Source organism: Squalius cephalus (genome assembly GCF_949319135.1).
Source record: "Squalius cephalus genome assembly, chromosome: 24".
Lineage (NCBI taxonomy): Eukaryota > Metazoa > Chordata > Actinopteri > Cypriniformes > Leuciscidae > Squalius > Squalius cephalus.
This window is the reverse complement of record NC_137145.1, coordinates 30,911,335-30,932,446: the sequence shown is the minus strand read 5'-3', so window position 1 is coordinate 30,932,446 and position 21,112 is coordinate 30,911,335. Positions and strand designations below refer to the sequence as shown.

General features: G+C 37.8%; 1 protein-coding gene across 1 annotated transcript in view; it reads left to right on the top strand.

Moving 5' to 3' along the window:
- The window catches only part of LOC307152667 (uncharacterized protein), a gene marked incomplete at its 3' end in the record, with an annotated part of 180,746 nt that extends 159,853 nt beyond the window's left edge, over positions 1 to 20,893 (top strand). Inside the window, exons 23-26 of the mRNA XM_079861493.1 lie at positions 1,669 to 1,893; positions 2,342 to 2,448; positions 18,706 to 18,877; positions 20,295 to 20,893. Coding sequence (XP_079717619.1) covers positions 1,669 to 1,893; positions 2,342 to 2,448; positions 18,706 to 18,877; positions 20,295 to 20,893 — 1,103 coding nt within the window. The remainder of the gene's footprint in view (positions 1 to 1,668; positions 1,894 to 2,341; positions 2,449 to 18,705; positions 18,878 to 20,294) is intronic.
- Between the last annotated feature and the right edge of the window lie 219 nt (positions 20,894 to 21,112).

The following is a 21,112-nucleotide window of genomic DNA, read 5'->3' as shown; positions in this document are numbered from 1 at the left end:
ATTTATTTCCAAAATCGTGCAGGCCTTTCTCTTGATATCAGTATGTTCACTTTTTTTTTTTTCAGGGCCCAGATGCCACTGAGGACTTCAACATTCACATGAGTCTCTGTACGTGAACACGGTAAAGTGAAAATCTTGGAAATGAAAGGTATGTACAATGTTTTTAGGAATGGCACAAAGGTCTCTGTCTTTGAAGTGCTTTTTTGGCATTTGTTGTGTATCTTTGGATTATGTTGTGTTGTAAATAAATCCAAACAATTTAAAAGCCATTCTTTTTTAAATCTCCTCATTTACAGTATTGTGCAAGGTTGCTCAGAATGACAGGGCCTGATAGCTCCTAATAGGGCCGTTAGGGGAGGTTCTTTGTCTTTCTCAGGTGTGAAAAGCTTACATATTAATGAGCTCCATAAAGCTTTTTCACACAAAACACATCGTAAAATTTTTAAATCAATATATTGTCTTATCTGAATGAGCAGTCAGGGAGATTTTCACATAGTTTTGCAGCAAATATTCTAGGCTACGTCATACAATTTTCAAAAGTCTTGTGAAGAAATAATCAGTATGGGTTTCATGGCCTTATTTCAGTGAGAATTTTTTTTTGTATTTTCACAAACCACGCATAAATGTCATTATCTCAAAACTACAAACTTTTACATATATGCTGCTGATATATTATTGTAGCAGAGTGTGTGCTGAATACAGTGTAATTAGACTTTAGCCATGAAAATGTCACAAGTAACAGAAATAACCAGAAATGTCAGAGCATGTCAGAACACCTCCAGGGCCCAGAAAACAGCTCAGACCTCAGAGGGTTAAAGCGTATTAAAAACACCACATAGACACATAAACAACATTAAAAGCTGGATTTTCAACACAGGGGATCTTTAACTAAGTACTGCACAGAATATGAAAGTCTTGTCTATGACAAGATTCAATCACAAAAACACGCTTATCCTCTCATCATTTTAATCGTCAAAATCCAAGTAAATATCTAGATGTAATTTTTTGTCAGTATAGGCCTATGTCACACTTCCTGCTTCCGGAACGCGGAGTAGGGATTCAGAACTTCCGGTCAACAGTATTTCTCGATAAGGATTTAGAGATTATCAGCCATAATGTCTAAACCATCCGAGGTAGACTGACCAGGAGCTATGAGGTTGTGAAATGAAGGTTTTTGCTCCTGTAGAAGGTATAAGTTCGTATGAAATCAACCTTGTTTTAAGAAAAACATGTTTTATCCACGATCTTATAAAAATAAACTACACTACCCACAATCCTAAATGTAGCAGCAACGTCTGCTGATTGGTCCAACTCGCTGTTACCATAGAAACGTTTACCTAACTGGCGAACAGCCCGCCGCTGTTGTTGTAGTGTACCGGGTTGCTCTGCGTCAGGACGTAGACAGCCATAACTCAGCTTTCACGCTTTTCCACTTGAGAGTTTTCATTTACCATCCGAACCACATCGTCATATATGACTTCAGGCAGGTTGCAGAGAGATTTGGTCCAGCGGTATCTATCGGACTCCGCCATTGTAAAGAGCTAACCGGAAGAGCCGTATCCCTACTAAAAGACGTACTTCCGGTCTTCAATTTTTTCGTGATATAGGCCTATTGGGGATAAATGTCTTGTTTTCTGTTGATTCTCACTGCGAACATCCTTTACCCAGGTAAGACGGAGCTGCGGGCCCTCGAGGTTTCTCCCGATGTCTTGCTGAGAGTCACCACCAATACGAGCGACAAGCACTTCTCAGAGTCGGCACAGGCTCTGGACCCGGTCGGCACCGCTGGTCACCTGGTCTCCATCGTGTTGTCTGATGGGATACCGAACACGCCCACGGCGCTCTTAGCCAATCACATGGAGAGTGCACTGAACCTCGCAGTTGCGCAAGAAGGTAGGAGGAGCTTTTCTCACGTCTTGAATTAAGATTAATTTTCTTTTAAAATATTACCAAAAAATGTACTGTTGATTAAAATGCTAAATTTGGTATTGCACTGTGTGTGTAAATGATTAGATTTGGACTAATCCCAAAGCACAGGACAATAGAGACACCAGCATAACAATATTCATGATACTGAAGCTGAAAATCCACCATTGCATTATTATACATTATATTCAGCGTTATTTATAGTAGTACTGACACTAAACTTGAATGTTTTCTCACACAGTAATTTTTTATTTTGGGTGAACTATCCACGACACATATTGTTGCATTATTGTATTGTGATATATTGTGACAGGCCTAGTCTTCACTGGTTTGTTTATCTTGTCTGTAACACATTATCTCTGCCAATGATGTTATGCTGAACTCATGTCATGTTTGCATTCTCGTTTGGAAACAGCAATAGCGCCCAGGGAAGATGAATACTCGTACGGCGGCGTGGCTCGGTTTGTGCTCGAATGCATCGCAAAGATGCCCACCAGAATTTGCAAGGAACTACTGCAGCAGGTAAAGAGCCAAATCAGTCAAATTCTGGAAGAAACCAACTTTCACTGTGCATTACAAAACACATATTGTTTTCAGTACAAATGTCTAAAGTCAAGTCAAGTCATCTTCATTTATATAGCGCTTTTAACAATGTAGATTGTTTCAAAGCAGCTTTACAGAGATAAACGTATAATTTATGGTAACAGAGATTGTTTTGGCTTTATAGCGGTTCTTTAGTAAAGTTATTTTCCAGCTAAGGTTAGTTATGATTGATTCGCTTCAGTCGCAACAATCATTTGTTATTAAATTAGGGGCCGCTAAGACAACACCATTCTCTCTACATAGACTTTAAACGTGAACCTGTGAGAAACGCTGATGGCGTTCACATGCGCATTAAGAATTGGTTCTATAGTTATGTGCGTTTGAATATATGTACGCAGGTTTGTAATTCCCTACAAACCAAGCCTAAACAAAGTACTGGTGTTTCCTTATAATTTTTGATACAGAATTTTATTTTATTTTATCAATTCGGGGTAGATACGCGAATTGAGTTTCCCGACAACGCTTTATCTGTAGAGTGGTAAAGGGATCCTCCATAGGGAGAGACTAGTTGGCACTTCAGCACTGCGTTGTCATCGGGTCCAGGCGAAGGTTCTTCATCAGATCTTCATCTAATCTATGCAGCCTAACATTGAATTATAGAAGTCTATAATGTATTATGTGAAAGCTAGGTCAAAGAGATGTGTTTTTAGTCTAGCTTTGAACTGACAGAGTGTGTCTGCTTCCCGGACAATGGTAGGAAGGCTGTTCCAAAGCTTTGGTGCTAAATAGGAGAAGGATCTACCGCCAGCAGTCGATTTTGATATTCTAGGTATTATCAACTGGCCGGAATTTTGAGATCGCAATAGACGTGAAGGACTATAATGCGTTAAGAGCTCGCTCAAGTACTGCGGAGCTAAACCATTTAGTGCTTTGTAAGTGATCAGCAATATTTTAAAATTGATGCGATGTTTAATAGGGAGCCAGTGCAGTTTTGACAGAACCGGGCTAATATGGTCATACTTCCTGGTTCTGGTAAGAACTCGAGCTGCTGCGTTTTGAACTAGCTGTAGTTTGTTTATTAAGCGTGCAGGGCAACCACCCAGTAGAGCATTACAATAATCTAGGCTTGAGGTCATGAACGCATGAACTAATTGTTCCGCATTTGTCAATGAGAGCATATGACGTAATTTAGATATATTTTTAAGATGGAAAAATGCAGTTTTACAGATACTGGACACATGACTTTCAAATGAAAGATTGGTATCAAAGAGCACACCCAGGTTCCTAACCGACGACGAAGACTTAACAGAGCAGCCATCAAGTGTTAGACAGTATTCTAGGTTATTACGTGAGGAAGTTTTTTGTCCAATAATTAGAAACTCTGTTTTTTCAGAATTTAGAAGTAGGAAATTACGAGTCATCCAATTTTTTATATCCGCTATGCATTCTGTTAATTTTGTGAATTGGTAAGTTTCGTTAGGTTTTGAAGAAATATAGAGCTGAGTATCGTCAGCATAACAGTGAAAGCTAATGCCATGTTTCCTAATGATATCTCCTAATGGTAGCATGTACAGAGTGAACAGCAGTGGTCCTAGTACTGAGCCTTGTGGTACGCCATACTGAACTTGTGATCGATGAGACATCTCTTCATTTACTGCTACAAACTGATAACGGTCAGATAAGTATGATTTAAACCATGCTAGTGCAATTCCACTAATGCCAACATAATTTTTGAGTCTATTTAAAAGAATGTTGTGGTCGATAGTATCAAATGCAGCACTAAGATCGAGTAACACTAATAGAGAGACACAACCACGATCGGATGATAAGAGCAAATCATTTGTGACTCTAACGAGAGCAGTCTCAGTACTATGGTACGGTCTAAATCCTGACTGGAAATCCTCGCAGATATCATTTCTTTCAAGAAAGGAACACAGTTGTGAGGATACTGCTTTTTCTAATATCTTTGACAGAAAAGGTAGATTCGAGATCGGCCTGTAATTGACTAATTCTGTAGGATCAAGTTGCGGTTTTTTAACAAGCGGTTTAATCATAGCCAGCTTAAAGGTTTTTGGTACGTATCCTAGAGACAAAGATGAATTAATGATATTAAGAAGAGGATCTATGACCTCTGGAAGTATTTCTTTCAGTAGCTTAGTCGGTATAGGGTCTAACATACATGTTGTAGATTTAGATGATTTAACGAGTTAAGTAAATTCTTCCTCTTCTATAGCAACGAACGAATCAAATTTTTCCTCCGGGAGACTACAATGCACTCCCTGATGCGATACTGTAGTAGACGGTTGCATAGTTATAATTTTCTCCCTGATATTATCAATCTTATAAGTGAAGAAGTTCATAAAGTCATTACTGCTGTGTTGCTTGGAAACTTCGGTGCTTGAAGCTTTCTTTTTCGTTAGTTTAGCCACCGTTTCAAATAAATACCTAGTATTATGTTTATTTTCTTCTAATAGGTTTGAAAAATAAGCAGATCTAGCAGCTTTTAAAGCCTCTCTGTAAGTAATCGAGCTCTCTTTCCATGAAATGCGAAATACCTCTAGTTTTGTTTTCTTCCAGTTGCGCTCCATTTTTCTGGCTGCTCTCTTAAAGGGATAGTTCACTTTGAAATAAAATTTTGGTATGTTTTAGCTTACCTCAAGGGCATCCAAGATGTAGGTGTCTTTTTTTCCGCAGTAGTTTCAATTTTGATATTTTTAGGTCAAACCGTTCTTGTCTGTCAGTCATTTCATGCAGGTCTATGGTCACTGTCTCAAAGAGCATGCACAAAGTCCAAATTAAAACAATTCCCCATCGTCCAAATTAAACAATTCCCCATCGTAAGTACACATTGACGGCCTAAGACACGAAACGAGCGGTTTGTGTGAGAAAACGAACAGTATTTATATCGTTGTTATCTCTTGAACACAGCCGCGTCCAAATGATCTGAGGGCGCGGGCGGGTATAGATATATACACTAGACGTCGCCTTGGCTACTGCAGTTCATTGGAACGAAACCGTAGCCAAGCGACATCTAGTGTATATATCTATACCCGCCCGCGCCCTCAGATCATTTGGACGCGGCTGTGTTCAAGAGATAACAACGATATAAATACTGTTCGTTTTCTCACACAAACCGCTCGTTTCGTGTCTTAGGCCATCAATGTGTACTTACGATGGGGAATTGTTTAATTTGGACGATGGGGAATTGTTTTAATTTGGACTTTGTGCATGCTCTTTGAGACCGTGACCATAGACCTGCATGAAATGACTGACAGACAAGAACAGTTTGACCTAAAAATATCAAAATTGAAACTACTGCGGAAGACACCTACATCTTGGATGCCCTTCAGGTAAGCTAAAACATACCAAAATTTTATTTCAAAGTGAACTATCCCTTTAAGGGCCTGAGTGTGCTCATTGTACCACGGCATTGGACTATTTTCTTTAATCTTCTTTAAGCTTAACGGAGCAACTGTGTCTAAAGTGCTGGAAAAGAGAGAGTTAAAAGTTTCTGTTGCAATATCGAGTTCTTCTAAGCTATCTGGGATGCTGAGATGGTGAAACTGATTAGGAAGATTATTAATAAAGCAATCTTTAGTGGCAGAAGTGATAGGTCTAACATATTTGAAACACGGAGTCGGCTTTGCAGCCTTTGCTAAATTAAGTTTACACGAGACTAGATAATGATCTGAGATGTCATCGCTCTGCTGCAGAATTTCAACGGCATCAACATCTATTCCATGTGATAATATTAGATCTAGAGTATGATTACGACGATGAGTAGGTCCTGACATGTGTTGTCTAACTCCAATTGAGTTTACAATGTCTTTAAATGCCAATCCCAATGCATCTTTTTCATTATCGATGTGTATATTAAAATCACCAACAATTAGTACTTTATCTGCAGTCAATATTAATTCTGATAGAAAGTCCGCAAATTCTTTGATAAAATCTTTATGGTGCCCTGGTGGCCTGTATACAGTAGCCAGCACAAATCTCAAACGTGATTTATCATTTATACTATATATTTTTACATTAAGTACTAACACTTCAAAAGAATTATATTTAAAACTTGATTTCTTAGTGGTTTTGAAAATATTACTATAGATTACAGCAACTCCTCCCCCTTTGCGTTTCAGACGAGGCTCATGTTTATAACAGTAATCTTGCGGGGTGGACTCATTTAACCCTCTGGAGTCTGAGGTGTTTTTGGGGCCCTTGAGATGTTTTGACATGACCTGACATTTGTGCTTATTTCAGCTACTTACAACATACTATTGGCCAACATGTAATTTTGTTGTATTCAGCACAAACTCTGCTACAATAATATGTGAGCAAAATTGATGTACATGTTTGCATTTTATAGAAAAAAAATATTATGCGTGGTTAGTATGTTTTGGGAAAAACATTGTCACTGCAATAAGGCCATTTAACACATACTGAATAGTTTTCCATAAGACTTTGGAATTACTATTCTTGTAGGCTAGAATTTTTTCTACAAAATGAGGTGAAAATCATTCTGACCACTCTTTCACAAACAACAATATAACGATTTTAATTTTGCATGTCAGTTTTTGTGTCAGCACTGCTGTATGCGTGGGCCATGAATATTAATGTGATTCACACCAGGGGTGTGACTAAAGACACTCCCCCCATGGCTAATGGGCCATCAAGGTGCTGTGAGGCAGCCTGAACAAAGAATGATGACCTAAGAATGATTCACTGATGAATAAAAAGTTAAAAAGAACAGCATTTATTCAAAATAGAAATCTTTTCTAACAATGGAAAGACTTAAAGTTATTACTATCACTTAATACATCCTTTCCAAAAAAGAAAGAAAAAAAGACCAAACTTTTGTTTTTTTATAAAAAAATATTTTTATTCAAAGAATCCTGAAAAAACTATTACAGGTTATAAAAAATATATATTAAGCAGCACAACGGTTTCCAACACTGATTTAAAACTTATTGCCGTTTTCTGTGACACACCACAGAGCTCTGTTATAAGTTGCTCCATAAACTCTTTATGGGACAAGTTACCATGTAGCTCTTTGTGCACAATGAAAGAGTTGGTGGAAGCAATGTCCAAGAAGTGTAGAAAAATCTTACTGTACCACTTCATGGTTATGTGCTGTGTTGTGTAGTACTGTATCAGCTGATCAGACAGGTCAACACCCCCCATGTGTTTGTTGTAGGCAGTCACAGGTGCAGGACATGGAAATGTCTTTGTCCTCCATGTATCTTGTGTTTTCACCCTCATCTGCGCAGTGTCTCCTGTATAAGCAGAATGGATGTTTTTTTGTCATTTCACACAAGAATAGGTAGGCTACTTTTATATTATGACAATGTAAACACAATTAGGCTACATTTCATCTGTAAAATATTACGTCTATGCACTTACTCGGTATGATTTCTCGATCGCACTGAGAACTGAAGGTTCACATTCCTAAAAAACAACATCAAAATAAAACTTTTAGCATACATTATACAAAGTAAACTGCTGAGCAAGTGATGGTTATGGACAAACAATGTATAGTTGATGGGCCATAGAACGGAGAAATATCTATTTATGGGCCATAGACCGCGTCACCGCGAGTATCTGTTGATGGGTATCCGCACGCATTTAGTGACACACGCAATGAACGGATCGTTCGCGAACGACACACATCACTACATTTCAAACATTTACACCTGTATTCACAAACATCTGTGCATAAGGCAGTATTGAAGCGTGTCTTAGGCTAACCAAAATCGAGCATTTATAAAAATATAATGTAGACAGTAGGCTATATCACATATTTTACCGGAGGCTGAAACATATTTGCACTAAATCACATTAGCAGATATTCGCAAACAAGCTACATTACGCATAAAGAAGTATTTTAGCATTATAATCAGTGTCATAAGCTAATCAAAACTGAGTGAAATATATATGAAGTATATAAATTTAGCACTGAAAGGTTGCCTACCAGTCTAGTTCACATTTTAACATGTTTCTGTCTATTTATATATACATGTACGATATTAGGCTTAGTTCATGTTTTTACTCCAAACTCATTTCATAACATACATTTTAATCTGGCACGACCAGTTTAACATGTCTTACCTTAAAAATCTTCTCATCTTCAAATCGCGTTCTTCTGAGGTAAATCCAAGGTAAACAGCACAGCACAGCACAAGGTAAACAGCACAGCACAGCACATCTTCAAACTCGATGAAAAGCAGAGAGGAGTAAGTTACCGAAGTCTCTTATTCTTTGTTTTGAGGTGATGAGGGCGTTTACAGGTCTGCGTTCTGCCGCGTGGATCATTTGCATGTCAATCGCTCGTGCGCGCGTGTGTGTGGTCACATTATAGTTAATTAGGATGTGTTTGAGAAACTGTACATGCCGCTGCTTTCTTACGGATTACTTAAACAGAGAATATTTGTTTTTTATATAATTTACATATTTTAAAAATAGAGACTCCAAGCGTTGTATAGACATGTGTTTTAAGTCTGTGTGACAAACATTCGCTGAGTTACAGGTCATTTTCTGTCGCGTTTCAGAATGAGTTTCACATTGAGAGAGACGGCAGAACGCGCATCATGTTTATTTTTCTTTATTTGGCGAAAAGCACAACACTTTGTTTTTATTATGAGTATGCACAAAAAAAATACACACTTAACAGGATCGATTGATGTACAACACAAGCATATAAGATAAAAATTAATATTAGAATTTTGATTTTGTTTCCACTGATAAGGAAAAAAAAGCCGACCTCAGGGGGTTAAAGTAATGTAATCGTTTGGTTTTAGCCAGGTTTCTGTCAAACACAGCACATCTAGGTTATAGTCTGAAATCATATCATTAACAATGAGTGCTTTTGAAGTAAGCGATCGAATATTCAGCAACCCAAGCTTTAGCATTTGCTCATCTGTATTATAGCTGTTTTTTATTTGTTGAACATCAATTAAATTTTTAACCTTAGATGGGTTTAAACGTTTTTTGGATTTCCAAATTCGGGGAACAGACACAGTCTCTATATGATGATAGCTAGGTGAAAGAGGCTCTATGTGATGGGATTTATCTGACCTTGGTGACGTGAGGCCGCTAGCAGACGGTCGGTTTAGCCAGTCTGTCTGCTTCCTGACCTGAGCCCCATATTGTCATGTTTGAGCTCTAAGACTATGTGCCATATTACTAGAGAGAAGAGCAGCACCATCCCAGGAGGGATGAATACCATCTCTTTTCAACAGGTCAGGTTTGCCCCAAAAACTTTTCCAATTGTCTATGAATTCTATATTATTAAGCGGACACCACTTAGACAGCCAACCGTTAAGAGAACACAATCTACTAACTATCTCATCACTCCTGCGAACAGGAAGGGGGCCAGAGCAAATTACAGTGCTTGACATCGTACTTGCGAGTTCACACACCTCTTTAATATTAATTTTGGTGATCTCCGACTGGCGGAGTCGAACATCATTAGTGCCAACGTGAATAATGATCTTAGAGAATTTACGATTAGCATTAGGCAGCACTTTTAAATTTGCTTTGATGTCAGGCGCTCTGGCTCCCGGCAAACGTGACTATGGTGGTTGGTGTCTCTATTTTCACGTTCCGTGTAATAGAATCGCCAATAACTAGGGCACAATCATTCTCAGTGGGTGTTTCACTGAGCGGGGCAAATCGATTTGTTATGGTAATCGGAACGGATGAGTGTTTTTTTGATCTGTGACTAGAGCGATCCCTCACTGTCACCCATTTGCCTGGCTGCTCAGGCACTACTTCAGCTGGAACCGCATCATGTAAAGAGTTCACTATGCTAGGCGCATCTAAAATAGTATCTGAAGCTCTAGCACTCTTACTATCCTCAATTAAAGTTTGGATGCGTGTTTCTAGTTCTGAAATCTTCTCTGTCAGCCTAACTGTCTCCTTGCATTTATCACATATAAATCCTATATTGCCAACAGAGAAGGCTATGCTAAACATGTGACATGAAGTGCAGGTGACAATAACAGGACAAGACATTACTCACCGTGTTTGTTGAGTGATTCTTACTCACCTGAGCTTTTATGAACTCAAAGGTGCGGACGCGCGAGAGAAAAATAAATAAATAAAAATAGCTGAGCGCACGGGTGGCGCGTTAACAGGCTAGCGAATTACTAGCGTGTTGTGCTAGTAGTAACGGAAGCTAGCGATGTCAGGTTAATCTGAGATGTTGGGTAAGCTGTATTTAGTAGTAGTATAAACAACTAGAAATTGTAGTAAATGATGGTTCAAAACAAGGAAATACGAGGCTAAGACGGAGCTTACAGCATACAGCACCGAAGCAAACACACTCACAGCAGGCAGCGAGGCAGACAGGAGCAATCGATCAGACAGGAGCAATCGATCAGTCAGATAGATTAAGCAGATACATTAAGATATTAACTTGAGAATTAAAATTATTTAGTTATAAAGTGTTGTTTTCTGAAAACATTATCAAAATTAAGTCAGTTTGTAGTTAAAACAAACACAAATATCTGTCAATTTAGATTTTTCTGACCACAATGGCAGATTTGTTCTTGTTTTAATCACAAACTCATTTTGATAAGATATATGTTTTGTTTTCTGAAAAATGTATCAATTAAGTGCCTTAATGCTTTAACCCTTTAACTGTCACCGTCCCGTATACGGGAACAGTTAATACTGTTTAAACATAAATACTGTTTACTTCACTATATTACAATTAAATCCTAATTTAATCATGACAAACTATATATCGTTAGAAAGGTCTAAGACTCCTTAATAGATATGCCAGCACTGTTTTTTGTTACAATTTATGCAGGAACAGTAATAGATGAATTTATGACAAGAGTGCACCTCAAAAAATCTACATCATAACAGGCGTTTATGGCGTTTGTCACAAAAAGTTGACGCAAACACTTTTAATAATTGAAACTTTGGTTTTCATGCTAAAAGTTCATAATAAAACATTTAATCTAGTATTTGTCAATAAAAATTTTTTATAAAATAATATTATCCTCTAAAAAGTATAATATACATATTATCCTCTAAAATATAATATTATCTTTTTTATTGCCTTTTTTTATTACATCACATATTTTAGTAGTTATCATAAATTAGGTATCATTTGAAAGTTTACGATCTCAGAATTCATCCTGTGTAAACTGTTTTGAAATTGGACATTGTGTTACCATAGAAACGGTACTCTAAATTATTTTATCAGGCTCCTCCCCTTTTGGGCGTCGTCATGTTTCATAATTTATGATCAAAATATTTTTTAATCTTGACAAAACACATATTGTCAGAAAGGTCTGAGTCTCAAGGTTCCATATTTTGTGACAGAAGTGATATTTGGACAGAAATTTATTAATTTGTTAAGGTAGAATGCATACAGTTAAATTCAATGGAATTCAATGACACCCGGTGGCTATTTTTGGTAATACGCCTAAACAAAATCTCATGGGAACTTCAATTTTTGTGATATCAACTTCAAATTTGGAACACAACTTGGTTAGATATATGGATTTGATTTTATAGTAATTTTTTTGTAAAACATATTTTGTAAAATATATATTTTAAATAAAAGAAAAATATTAAATTAATTATATTTGATTTAATGTAAATTTAAACTTCCATAACTTTTTCATACTTAAATTTTTTGAAGTGCTTTCACTGCATTTTTTTCCCTTTAAAACAAGACCAAACTTGGGTCTATACTCCAAAGCTTTCTTGAATTACAACCATTTAAGCTTGAATAGTGCATTTTAATGTCCATTCTCAAAAAGGGGGGTGACAGCTAAGGGGTTTAAGTTTGTTTGTGGCCCTGGAGGTGTTCTGACATGCTTTGACATTTGTGCTTATTTCTGTTACTTGTGACATTTTCATGGCTAAAGTCTGATTACACTGTATTTAGCACAAACTCTGCTACAATAATATATCAGCAGCATGTATGTAAAAGTTTGCAGTTCTGAGATAATGACATTTATGCGTGGTTTGTGAAAATACAAAAAAAAAATTGTCACTGAAATAAGGCCATGAAACCCATACTGATTATTTCTTCACAAGACTTTTGAAAATTGTATCACATATCCTAGAATATTTGCTCCAAAACTGTGTAAAAATCATCCTGACTGCTCATTCAGATAAGACAATATATTGATTTAAAATTTGTAAGATGTGTTTTGTGTAAGAAAGCTTTATGCGAGGAGGCGTGATCACATCATTAATATGTAAGCCTTTTCACACCTGAGAAAGACAAAGACCCTCCCCTAATGGCCCTATTAGGAGCTATCAGGCCCTGTCATTCTGAGCAACCTTGCACAAAGAATGAGGAGATTTAAAAAAGAATGGCTTTTTGATTGTTTGGATTTATTTACAACACAACATAATCCAAAGATACACAACAAATGACAAAAAAGCACACTATTGAATACAATGAACCAAAGACAGAGACCTTTGTGCCATTCCTAAAAACATTGTACATACCTTTCATTTCCAAGGTGTTTGATTTTCACTTTACCATGTTCATATACAGAGACTCATGTGAATGTTGAAGTCAGCAGGACTCAGTGGCATCTAGTCCCTGAAGAAAAAAAAAAAAAAAAAAGTGAATATACTGATATCAAGACAAACTATAGGCCTGCACGATTTTGGGAATAAATTTTAGATTTTTCTGGTTAAAATTGCTTTTTAAAATTCACAGAATACACACACACACACAAATGTTTCCAACAATATATAATATAATGAACACCAGGTTTGTTGTGCCTTGTAGGCATTGGCTATGCGCAGTGCTGCATAAAATAATAATAACAATAACCTATAGCAGCCTATAAATCTTCCAAAAGATTTCAGTAACAACTATGCTAGAGAAAAATATATTTATTATCATATGTTACTTCAAATGTTTCCATTCGTTATGATGATATGAAATGAGATAATAGTAAAAACATGAAGCCTAATGTTTGGTGCGTTTTGCTTTTCAAACGCAAGCGCGCTCCAAAATATGAAACATTTAAACATTTAAACCAAAATACGTTACCATATTATAACATATATATACGTTTGAGCAGATATCCACAAACACAGTAACAGTAAACACGGGTCTATTATAATATAATTATAATTATAATGAATATTATAATATTCACCATATATCTAGCAGCAGTTCAACTGCAATGTGAAGTTTATGCAACAATAACATGAACTAATAATTAAGAATTTATTACCTTACATGTTTCTTGTCTTCAAATCGCGTTCTTCTTCTTCTGAGGTAAATCCAATGTAAGCTCAGGCGCGTATTCCAAACTCGACGACGAAAAGCAGAGACTTGTGAAGTTTTTTCGTGCTTTGTGTTTGAGGTAATGAGCGCGTTCGCGTTCCATGTGGAGATTTGCATGTGAATCTCTTTTGCGTGCGTGGGCGTGGTCAAATTAAAAATAATGAGCAAGCGTTTGAGATACTGGACATCTTGTTGGTTTTATACAAATTACTTAAACAGAGAATATTTGTTTTCAGTTTGAATCCGATCATTTAAAAGTACACACTTAAATGTTTATAAAGATATATGGCTCATAAATGTTTGACAAGTATTTACTGAAACAAAACTCAAAAATCAAGAAAAAAAAGTTCACCGCGACGGAGAGGCAGAAAGCACACCCTGTTTATTTTCTTTATTTTACAAAAGCACAATGTTTTGATTTGATTGTAAGTGGACACATACAAAAGAAATAGAAATATCACAGATTCTTTTTTTATATATTTTTTATTTCTGTATGACCATAAATGACGGAGTAATTTAAGTTTATTGTTTATTGAAGAAAATCCAGCAAAACGCGCGGGCGCATTTGCCGACCCCAGAGGGTTAATGTCAGACACCTGGGTTGCTTGACTTAATCTTCTTTGAATCTAATCATCTATGCCTCAGTGTAAAACACAAGGTAACCTAATTTAAACATTTAATAAATTTGTAAAAAGCTGCATGCCTTTTGTGCTTGAAGGGACACAAACACACGACATTGTCAATATGCCCGTCTCGACGAGTATCTTCATAAACACAGTTGCTTATGAACGTAATCAATTGAGAAAGAAACGGATGCGTATCGTTATATTGGATCCATGCATTAGTTCTTAAAGTGACAGCAGCCTAATAAACCTGCCTCTGTCTGCGTCAAAGACAAAGAATCAAAAGACAAAGAATTAATCTTAGTTAAAACTACAAAAATGTAGTTCATTTAATTTATACAATGAAGATTGTTATTTTACATCTGATTATTAAATTTTTCTACCTGAATACTGTTAAATACCTGAAAACACGAAGCACTGTTTATTTCCGTTTTATCTTTGTTTTGTTGTATCAAAATAGAGCTATTCAAGTCATCTGGTTCAATGATTTTCATATCGCAGAAAAATAAAAATCGCAATGTCATTTTTTTCCAATATCATGCAGCCCTAGTTATAATTATAATTATATCCTATTATAAGTAATTGCAACCAAAGTTAAAATGCATTATAATATTTGCTAATTCCTTGTTGCGTCTGAAATTAGTTGCTTGTCAGTGTTTTAATTCATTATACTTTCTAAGGGTGAATTGAAAAGTATTATAATGCATTATAACTGTGGGTATTATTATTCATAGGATCATGCAATGCATTATAAGGCATGATTGCGTACAAAATACTTTTATAATGCATTATATATGAAGGCTTTAAGTAAAATGTTACTGATATATTTGAACTGTTAATATCTTCAGTCATTTTGCTTCTCCAGTAAATGTATTTTTATTTGAGAATGTTTAGATGTTTGTGCTGGAAAACAGAAACACTGAGGAAGAACATAATTTATTGCAGTGGTGTTTGTCAAATATTGCTAGGCGAAGATAATTTTCTCATTTTCCCAACCATTGATTTTAATAACGTATTAGTAAATGTTGAAATGAATACTAACTAAGATTGATCAATGCAGTTCATGTTCACTAAGGTAGTTAACTAATGCTAACTAATGAACCTTATAGTAAAGTATGACCAGTATTGCTAGGCGAAGATCATTTTCCCATCATCACTGGGATGTTAGACGAGACGTCTCGTGGGTGGGAACCAGAGGCTCTCGAGGCGAGAGAAAGTCCTGTATCTAGGTTGTTGTCATGACAACCGTTGCCGAGTGTCATTCTTTGAGGGTTAGAGGTTCAGTCTCCTGTCATATCATTAGTCTCGAGCGCCTTTTTTCCCATAATGATCCCACTCTCCCTGCTGGATAGTTGGTTTATGATTAGCCTTAGGCTGGCACTTGGCAGCTAATTTCTGATTGGATGAGTCACGTTGTGTTTTGCTGCTTGGCTATAAATGACCTGAAGTTGCAAATTCACTTTAGTATATTTTTTAAAGTCCCCCTGTAGTCAATAATTGTATCTTTTAAAACTCAACTTTGATCACCAAAATATGTAAACGTTTTTTCCTTGAAAAAATGATCTTCATGCCTTAGTCATCTCGACTGTAACTCAACACCCTTGCCTCATTTAGTATGCGCGGTTCTATGAATATGCAAATGAGCCCCGCCTCCACTCACTCACTCAGCTCAGAGATCCACTGGTTGACGATCACACGTTGATCTGATTGGTTACAAGGTAGTTTGTGACGTCAGAAACACCAGCGATTTCAAAGCGTGCTTTTGAGACTGTCTTTGGTTCACTGCAGTTTTAAAGGGTAACTAAACCCTAAACCAACTTTTTTTAGTTAATGATCTGTAAGAATGGGGCTTTATTAGTGCTGTTCATTGATTCGAGTAACTTTTTTGATATTTGGGTATAAAGTGTTTTAATTCTACAATATATGGTGTAAAAACGTCTGAGTGCTGACCTCTTCAGGTTGAATGGTGGCTACTGCAGTTGAATTTTCCTATTGGATGTTTGCGTTGGTACGTGAAGTAAGCAGTGGCAGGTGGCGTAAGCAGGTTCCAGCTCACCACGCCCTCCCTTGGTATGAGCTACCACGCCCTCCCTTGGTACGAGCTACCACGCATAGTATTGCATCAGTTAGGATAGCTTCAAGTTAGCGTAGATTTATTTAGTACAGTGGTCAGGAGGGTGCGTAGATGTAGTGTTGCTGATTGCAACAGCACTGCTGGACTGCATAGCTTTTCAGCAGACTTGGAAATTAGGCGCCAGTGTTTGCATGCACTTGGCCTGGAAGACCGTGAGTGTGAAACCTGCATTTTACGCGGGATTGCTTCTCCAATGCAATAGAGGTGGGCATGGGCTTCTCCACACAGCTCGCGCTGAAAAGCGACGCAGTGCCAAACGCTGCTCCTCCTGCATGGACTCCACCACCGCAGCGGCGTCTTGATGTGAGTGATCATATATATAATCACAATTTATGGTTAGGCTAAAGTTAATCCTCTGGGGTCGACAAACGTGCCGGCGCATTTTGCTGGATTTTTTTCACATAGCGGCAAAATATGAATATGCCTACAGAGAGCACGCGCTATTGACATCAACTAGATAAAATTCACCCCCCCCCCCCCCCCCCCCCCCCCCGCTCAGCCCCGCCCTCGGTTCGTCCCCTCTATCCTCTGACCAGGGGTTTAGTTTCCCTTTAAGGAGAAAATACTCAGCAATGGTGTCGACTTATGAATTTACACATGGTTTGTCTTAAAGCGTATTAAAAACACCACATAGACACATAAACAACATTAAAAGCTGGATTTTCAACACAGGGGGACTTTATTAAATTAAACCTTATTGTAAAGTGTTACCAAATATTCTTTAAAAGTAAATTTAACACTTTATTTTACAGTGTCATTGTTACATGTTACATGTAGTTACAGAAGTAATAATAACTATAAATTATGCATAATTACATACTAACCCTAAACCAAACCCCATTACTAACCTTATAATATGTAGATGTAGTCATTTATTAATACTCAGTACAGTACTTAAGTTAGGGTTAGAAAGTAAAGTGCTGCAACCCACTTTAAAATAAGGTTTCACTTGTTAACATTAGTTAATACATGAACTAACATTAACAATGAGCAATATATCTTCACAGCTTTTATTAAGCTTTTGTCAATGTTCATGTTTGTGTTAGTTCACAGTGCAATTACTAATGCAATCTTATAATAAAGTGTTTCCATGAATCTAACTCACTTTTTAAGGTTAGCTTTTTCCTAATGGTTTTTATTATTTTGTATTCAGTTCGTTCTTTTGTTTTTTGTACGCTTTTCATTTCTATCTGTGTATTATTCTTTTTTTCCTTTTCTCTTTGTATTTTTATTGTGTAAAATGCCTTGAGAAGCTGCTTTAAAGGCGCTATATAAAATAAAGTTTATTATTATTATTATTATATTATTGCTTTTCTTACTTAGTATTTTTGTCTTGTTTCCAGTCCAAATATTATTTCATAACATTTCTTAAATCAAGATGCATTTACTAAAGTAGTAAAATTATATAAGATATTAAGTCTTGTTTATGTAAGTGATTAATTAAGTGTGTTGATGCTTAAAACAAACAAAATTATCTGCCAATGGGGTAAAAATTTATAATATTGTTTCTGTTTCAGGGCTCGACATTAACGCTTGTCCGGGACAAGTGGATTTTTTGAAGGGACAAGTAAAAGAGAATTTTACTTGCCCGACCGGACAAGTAGCCTGATTAAACGTCAATAACAAAAAAATAACTAGGGAATCACTAAAATGAGAGAATGATTCTGATTGTATTATATTTATTGTAAGTTGCGATCGATAGTGGATAATAAATGTATTACTGACGGTAACAAGGTTGCGCTGTTGAGGCTCGCACAGCCTCTCGAGGAGAAATCCAAACAAATGTAAACTCAGATTAAACTCAGTTAACAACATACTGCCTGAACACAGATGAGGATATTTCTTCAGAATAAATTATATTTACAGCACACACACACCAAAAAAATTCCGGACAAGCAACTTTTTTTACTCGGAAAAGTGAATGACAGATTTACTTGTCCAAAGGACAAGCACATGAAAAGGCTTAATGCTGAGCCCTGTGTTTGAATTAAGAATATTTTTCTTACCCCATTTGCAGATCATTTTTTTAAACATCAACATTCCCCTGGAAAACAAGACATAATATCTTATGTCATTTTACTCATCTAGTAAATGCATCTTGATTTAAGAATTTCTAGATATTTGGACTGGAAACAAGACAAAAATACTAAGAAAAGCATTTTTTGCAGTGTGTGTTTTTATGATTTGGTGTTTTGATTATTTTTGTGCAGGTGTTCTTGGAGCCGCTCTCTAAAGTGCTTGGTCAGGCCAAATCTAAAGCTCTCCTGCTGGACGTTGCCCGTTCAAACTCGCGTCACCTGATCAAACTGCATCAGATGGGGCTTCTTCTGGGAATAACCGAGTGGAGAGGAGACTTAAACAGCAAACTGGTTTCTCCAGCTCGTCCCGAAGCGCCCGCACAAGACAAGAAGTTCCGAGTTCACTTCTAGTTTCAAACTGGATTCTGTAGACACCAAAACTGGTCTGTTTCAAACACTGTTTTAACTTTTGGTGTCTTTACAAATGCGCACTTGTAAATGTTTATTAAACACAGTAACTGTTCTTGAAATAAATCCGAAATTGCTATATGACTGTGATTTAATTAAATTAATATATGCACTGCATGTTTTAGTGTGAAGCGCAAAACTGTGTAATTGTGCAAAGACTCATTTTTTTATTTTACAATGAAATATTACATACTGTAGCAAAATCAACTCAAATGAGGGGAATGTATAATTGATAATCAATAATTAATCATTAATAACTAATCATACTGGTTTTGAGCCATATTACCTACACATTTTAAATCCCAAAAATTGAATAAATAGGCCATATATTTGTATCTCTCTCTCTCTCTCTCTCTCTCTCTCTCTATATATATATATATATATATATATAATTAACCACAACAAATTACAATCAATTATGAATATACAGAATTAATGTCACATCGAATTCGTTTGTCCGCCAAATGAATCATGCGATTTTCTTATCAACTCTTAAGAGAGGCTATTACTCTGGCCATGAGGAATAACTTTCTTGTTTTATAAGATTATTAACTTTGTAGGCTGATCACACTTTATAAAGCTTAACTTTATAAAGCTAATGATCGTACACATTTAAGAGGCTTTGTTCCGTGAGCAGCAAACACAGACAATCAAGCATATAATGGGTTCTCTTACGAGAGGTCTCTCGTACTGCGTAAGGTATCTTACGCTAGGGGAAAATCCTTTTTCCGCGAGATATTGAAGCCAAAAATTATCCTTAATTTTTCAATAATGCAAAACGCGTTGCGGCAGCATACAGACATGGGCAAGACAGCTCGCGCGCCTATTGGCTGCTCTGCGGCAACTGCAGCAAGCCTATCGAGCGAGGCCTGGCGTGACGTCAGACCCAATGAGGGCGCTTCACGCCCACTGCGTCACATCCCGCCGAAACGGGCATGGCCTAGGCCTATAAATACCGCTCGCAGGCAGCTATTATCTGATTTTTCATCCTTCAAGCGAAGCACACGCATCGCTGGATCCGGAGAGAAGCCGCGCCGTCCGAAAAAGCACCTTCAGCGGGACGAGTCACTGAAGTCGCTGGCCGCGCCGCCTTCCTTGCCTTCCTGCTGCTCTATCCGGCGCTCATATCCTTTCACTCTCTGTTATTGTGTGTGTTTGTCGCCGGAGCGATTTTTTTCTGCCCGGGGAGCGCGCTTCGCCTGCGTCCAAACCAGTGCCTTTTCTTCCTGAGCTACATGAAGAAGTCGCTAAGTCCTGGAACGCCCCCTATTCAGCTAGAGTGCGTCCATCTGTTTCTTTGGCATTCTCTGCAGTCGACAATGCCAAGAACAGGGGATACCATTCGCTGCCGCCGGTCGAAGAGGCGATAGCGGCACACCTTAGTGAACCCTCCGCTGGACGGCGCGCTAAGCTGGCCCTACCCTCAAAAGCTTGCCGCACGACGTCAAGCCTGCTCCGCCGCGCTTTCTCCGCCGCCGGGCAAGCTGCGTCAGCGCTGCACACCATGGCCACGTTGCAGATCTTCCAGGCCGATCTCCTCCGAAAGCTGGATGAGAAAGGACCTGATGCGATCTGCGTGCCGGACTTAAGGAGCGCCACGGACCTCGCTCTCCGTGCGACTAAGTCTGCAGCACAGGCCATTGGACGGAGTATGGCCTCTCTCACTGTAACCGAGAGGCACCTGTGGCTAACGCTCTTAGAGATGGCCGAGTCCGAGCGCACCGCGTTCCTCGACGCTCCGCTTTCTCCCGTTGGCCTCTTCGGATCCTCTGTGAAGGATTTTGCGGAGAGATTCGCCGAGGTGCAGAAAGCGTCGCAGGCTATGAAGCACTTCCTCCCGAAGCGCTCCAGCTCTGCAGCAGGCCGTGCAAAACCGTCTGCCCAGAGCTCACAGCCCCAGCCATATGTGTAGAAAAATGCCCACTGCCCAGTGCCCATTCCTACACACAAGCACTGCCCGTCACACAGTGCTCGCGCACATAAAATCGACTCAGATCGATTGCACATTAAATGTGGTAAATGTGCCCACTACCCAGTGCCCACAAACACTACGTTATGCATGTCCCAAGGTTTCTGTATAAACGAAACCAACGTGCATTCGCTTCACTCAGGCGAACAATGCTTTCGGTGT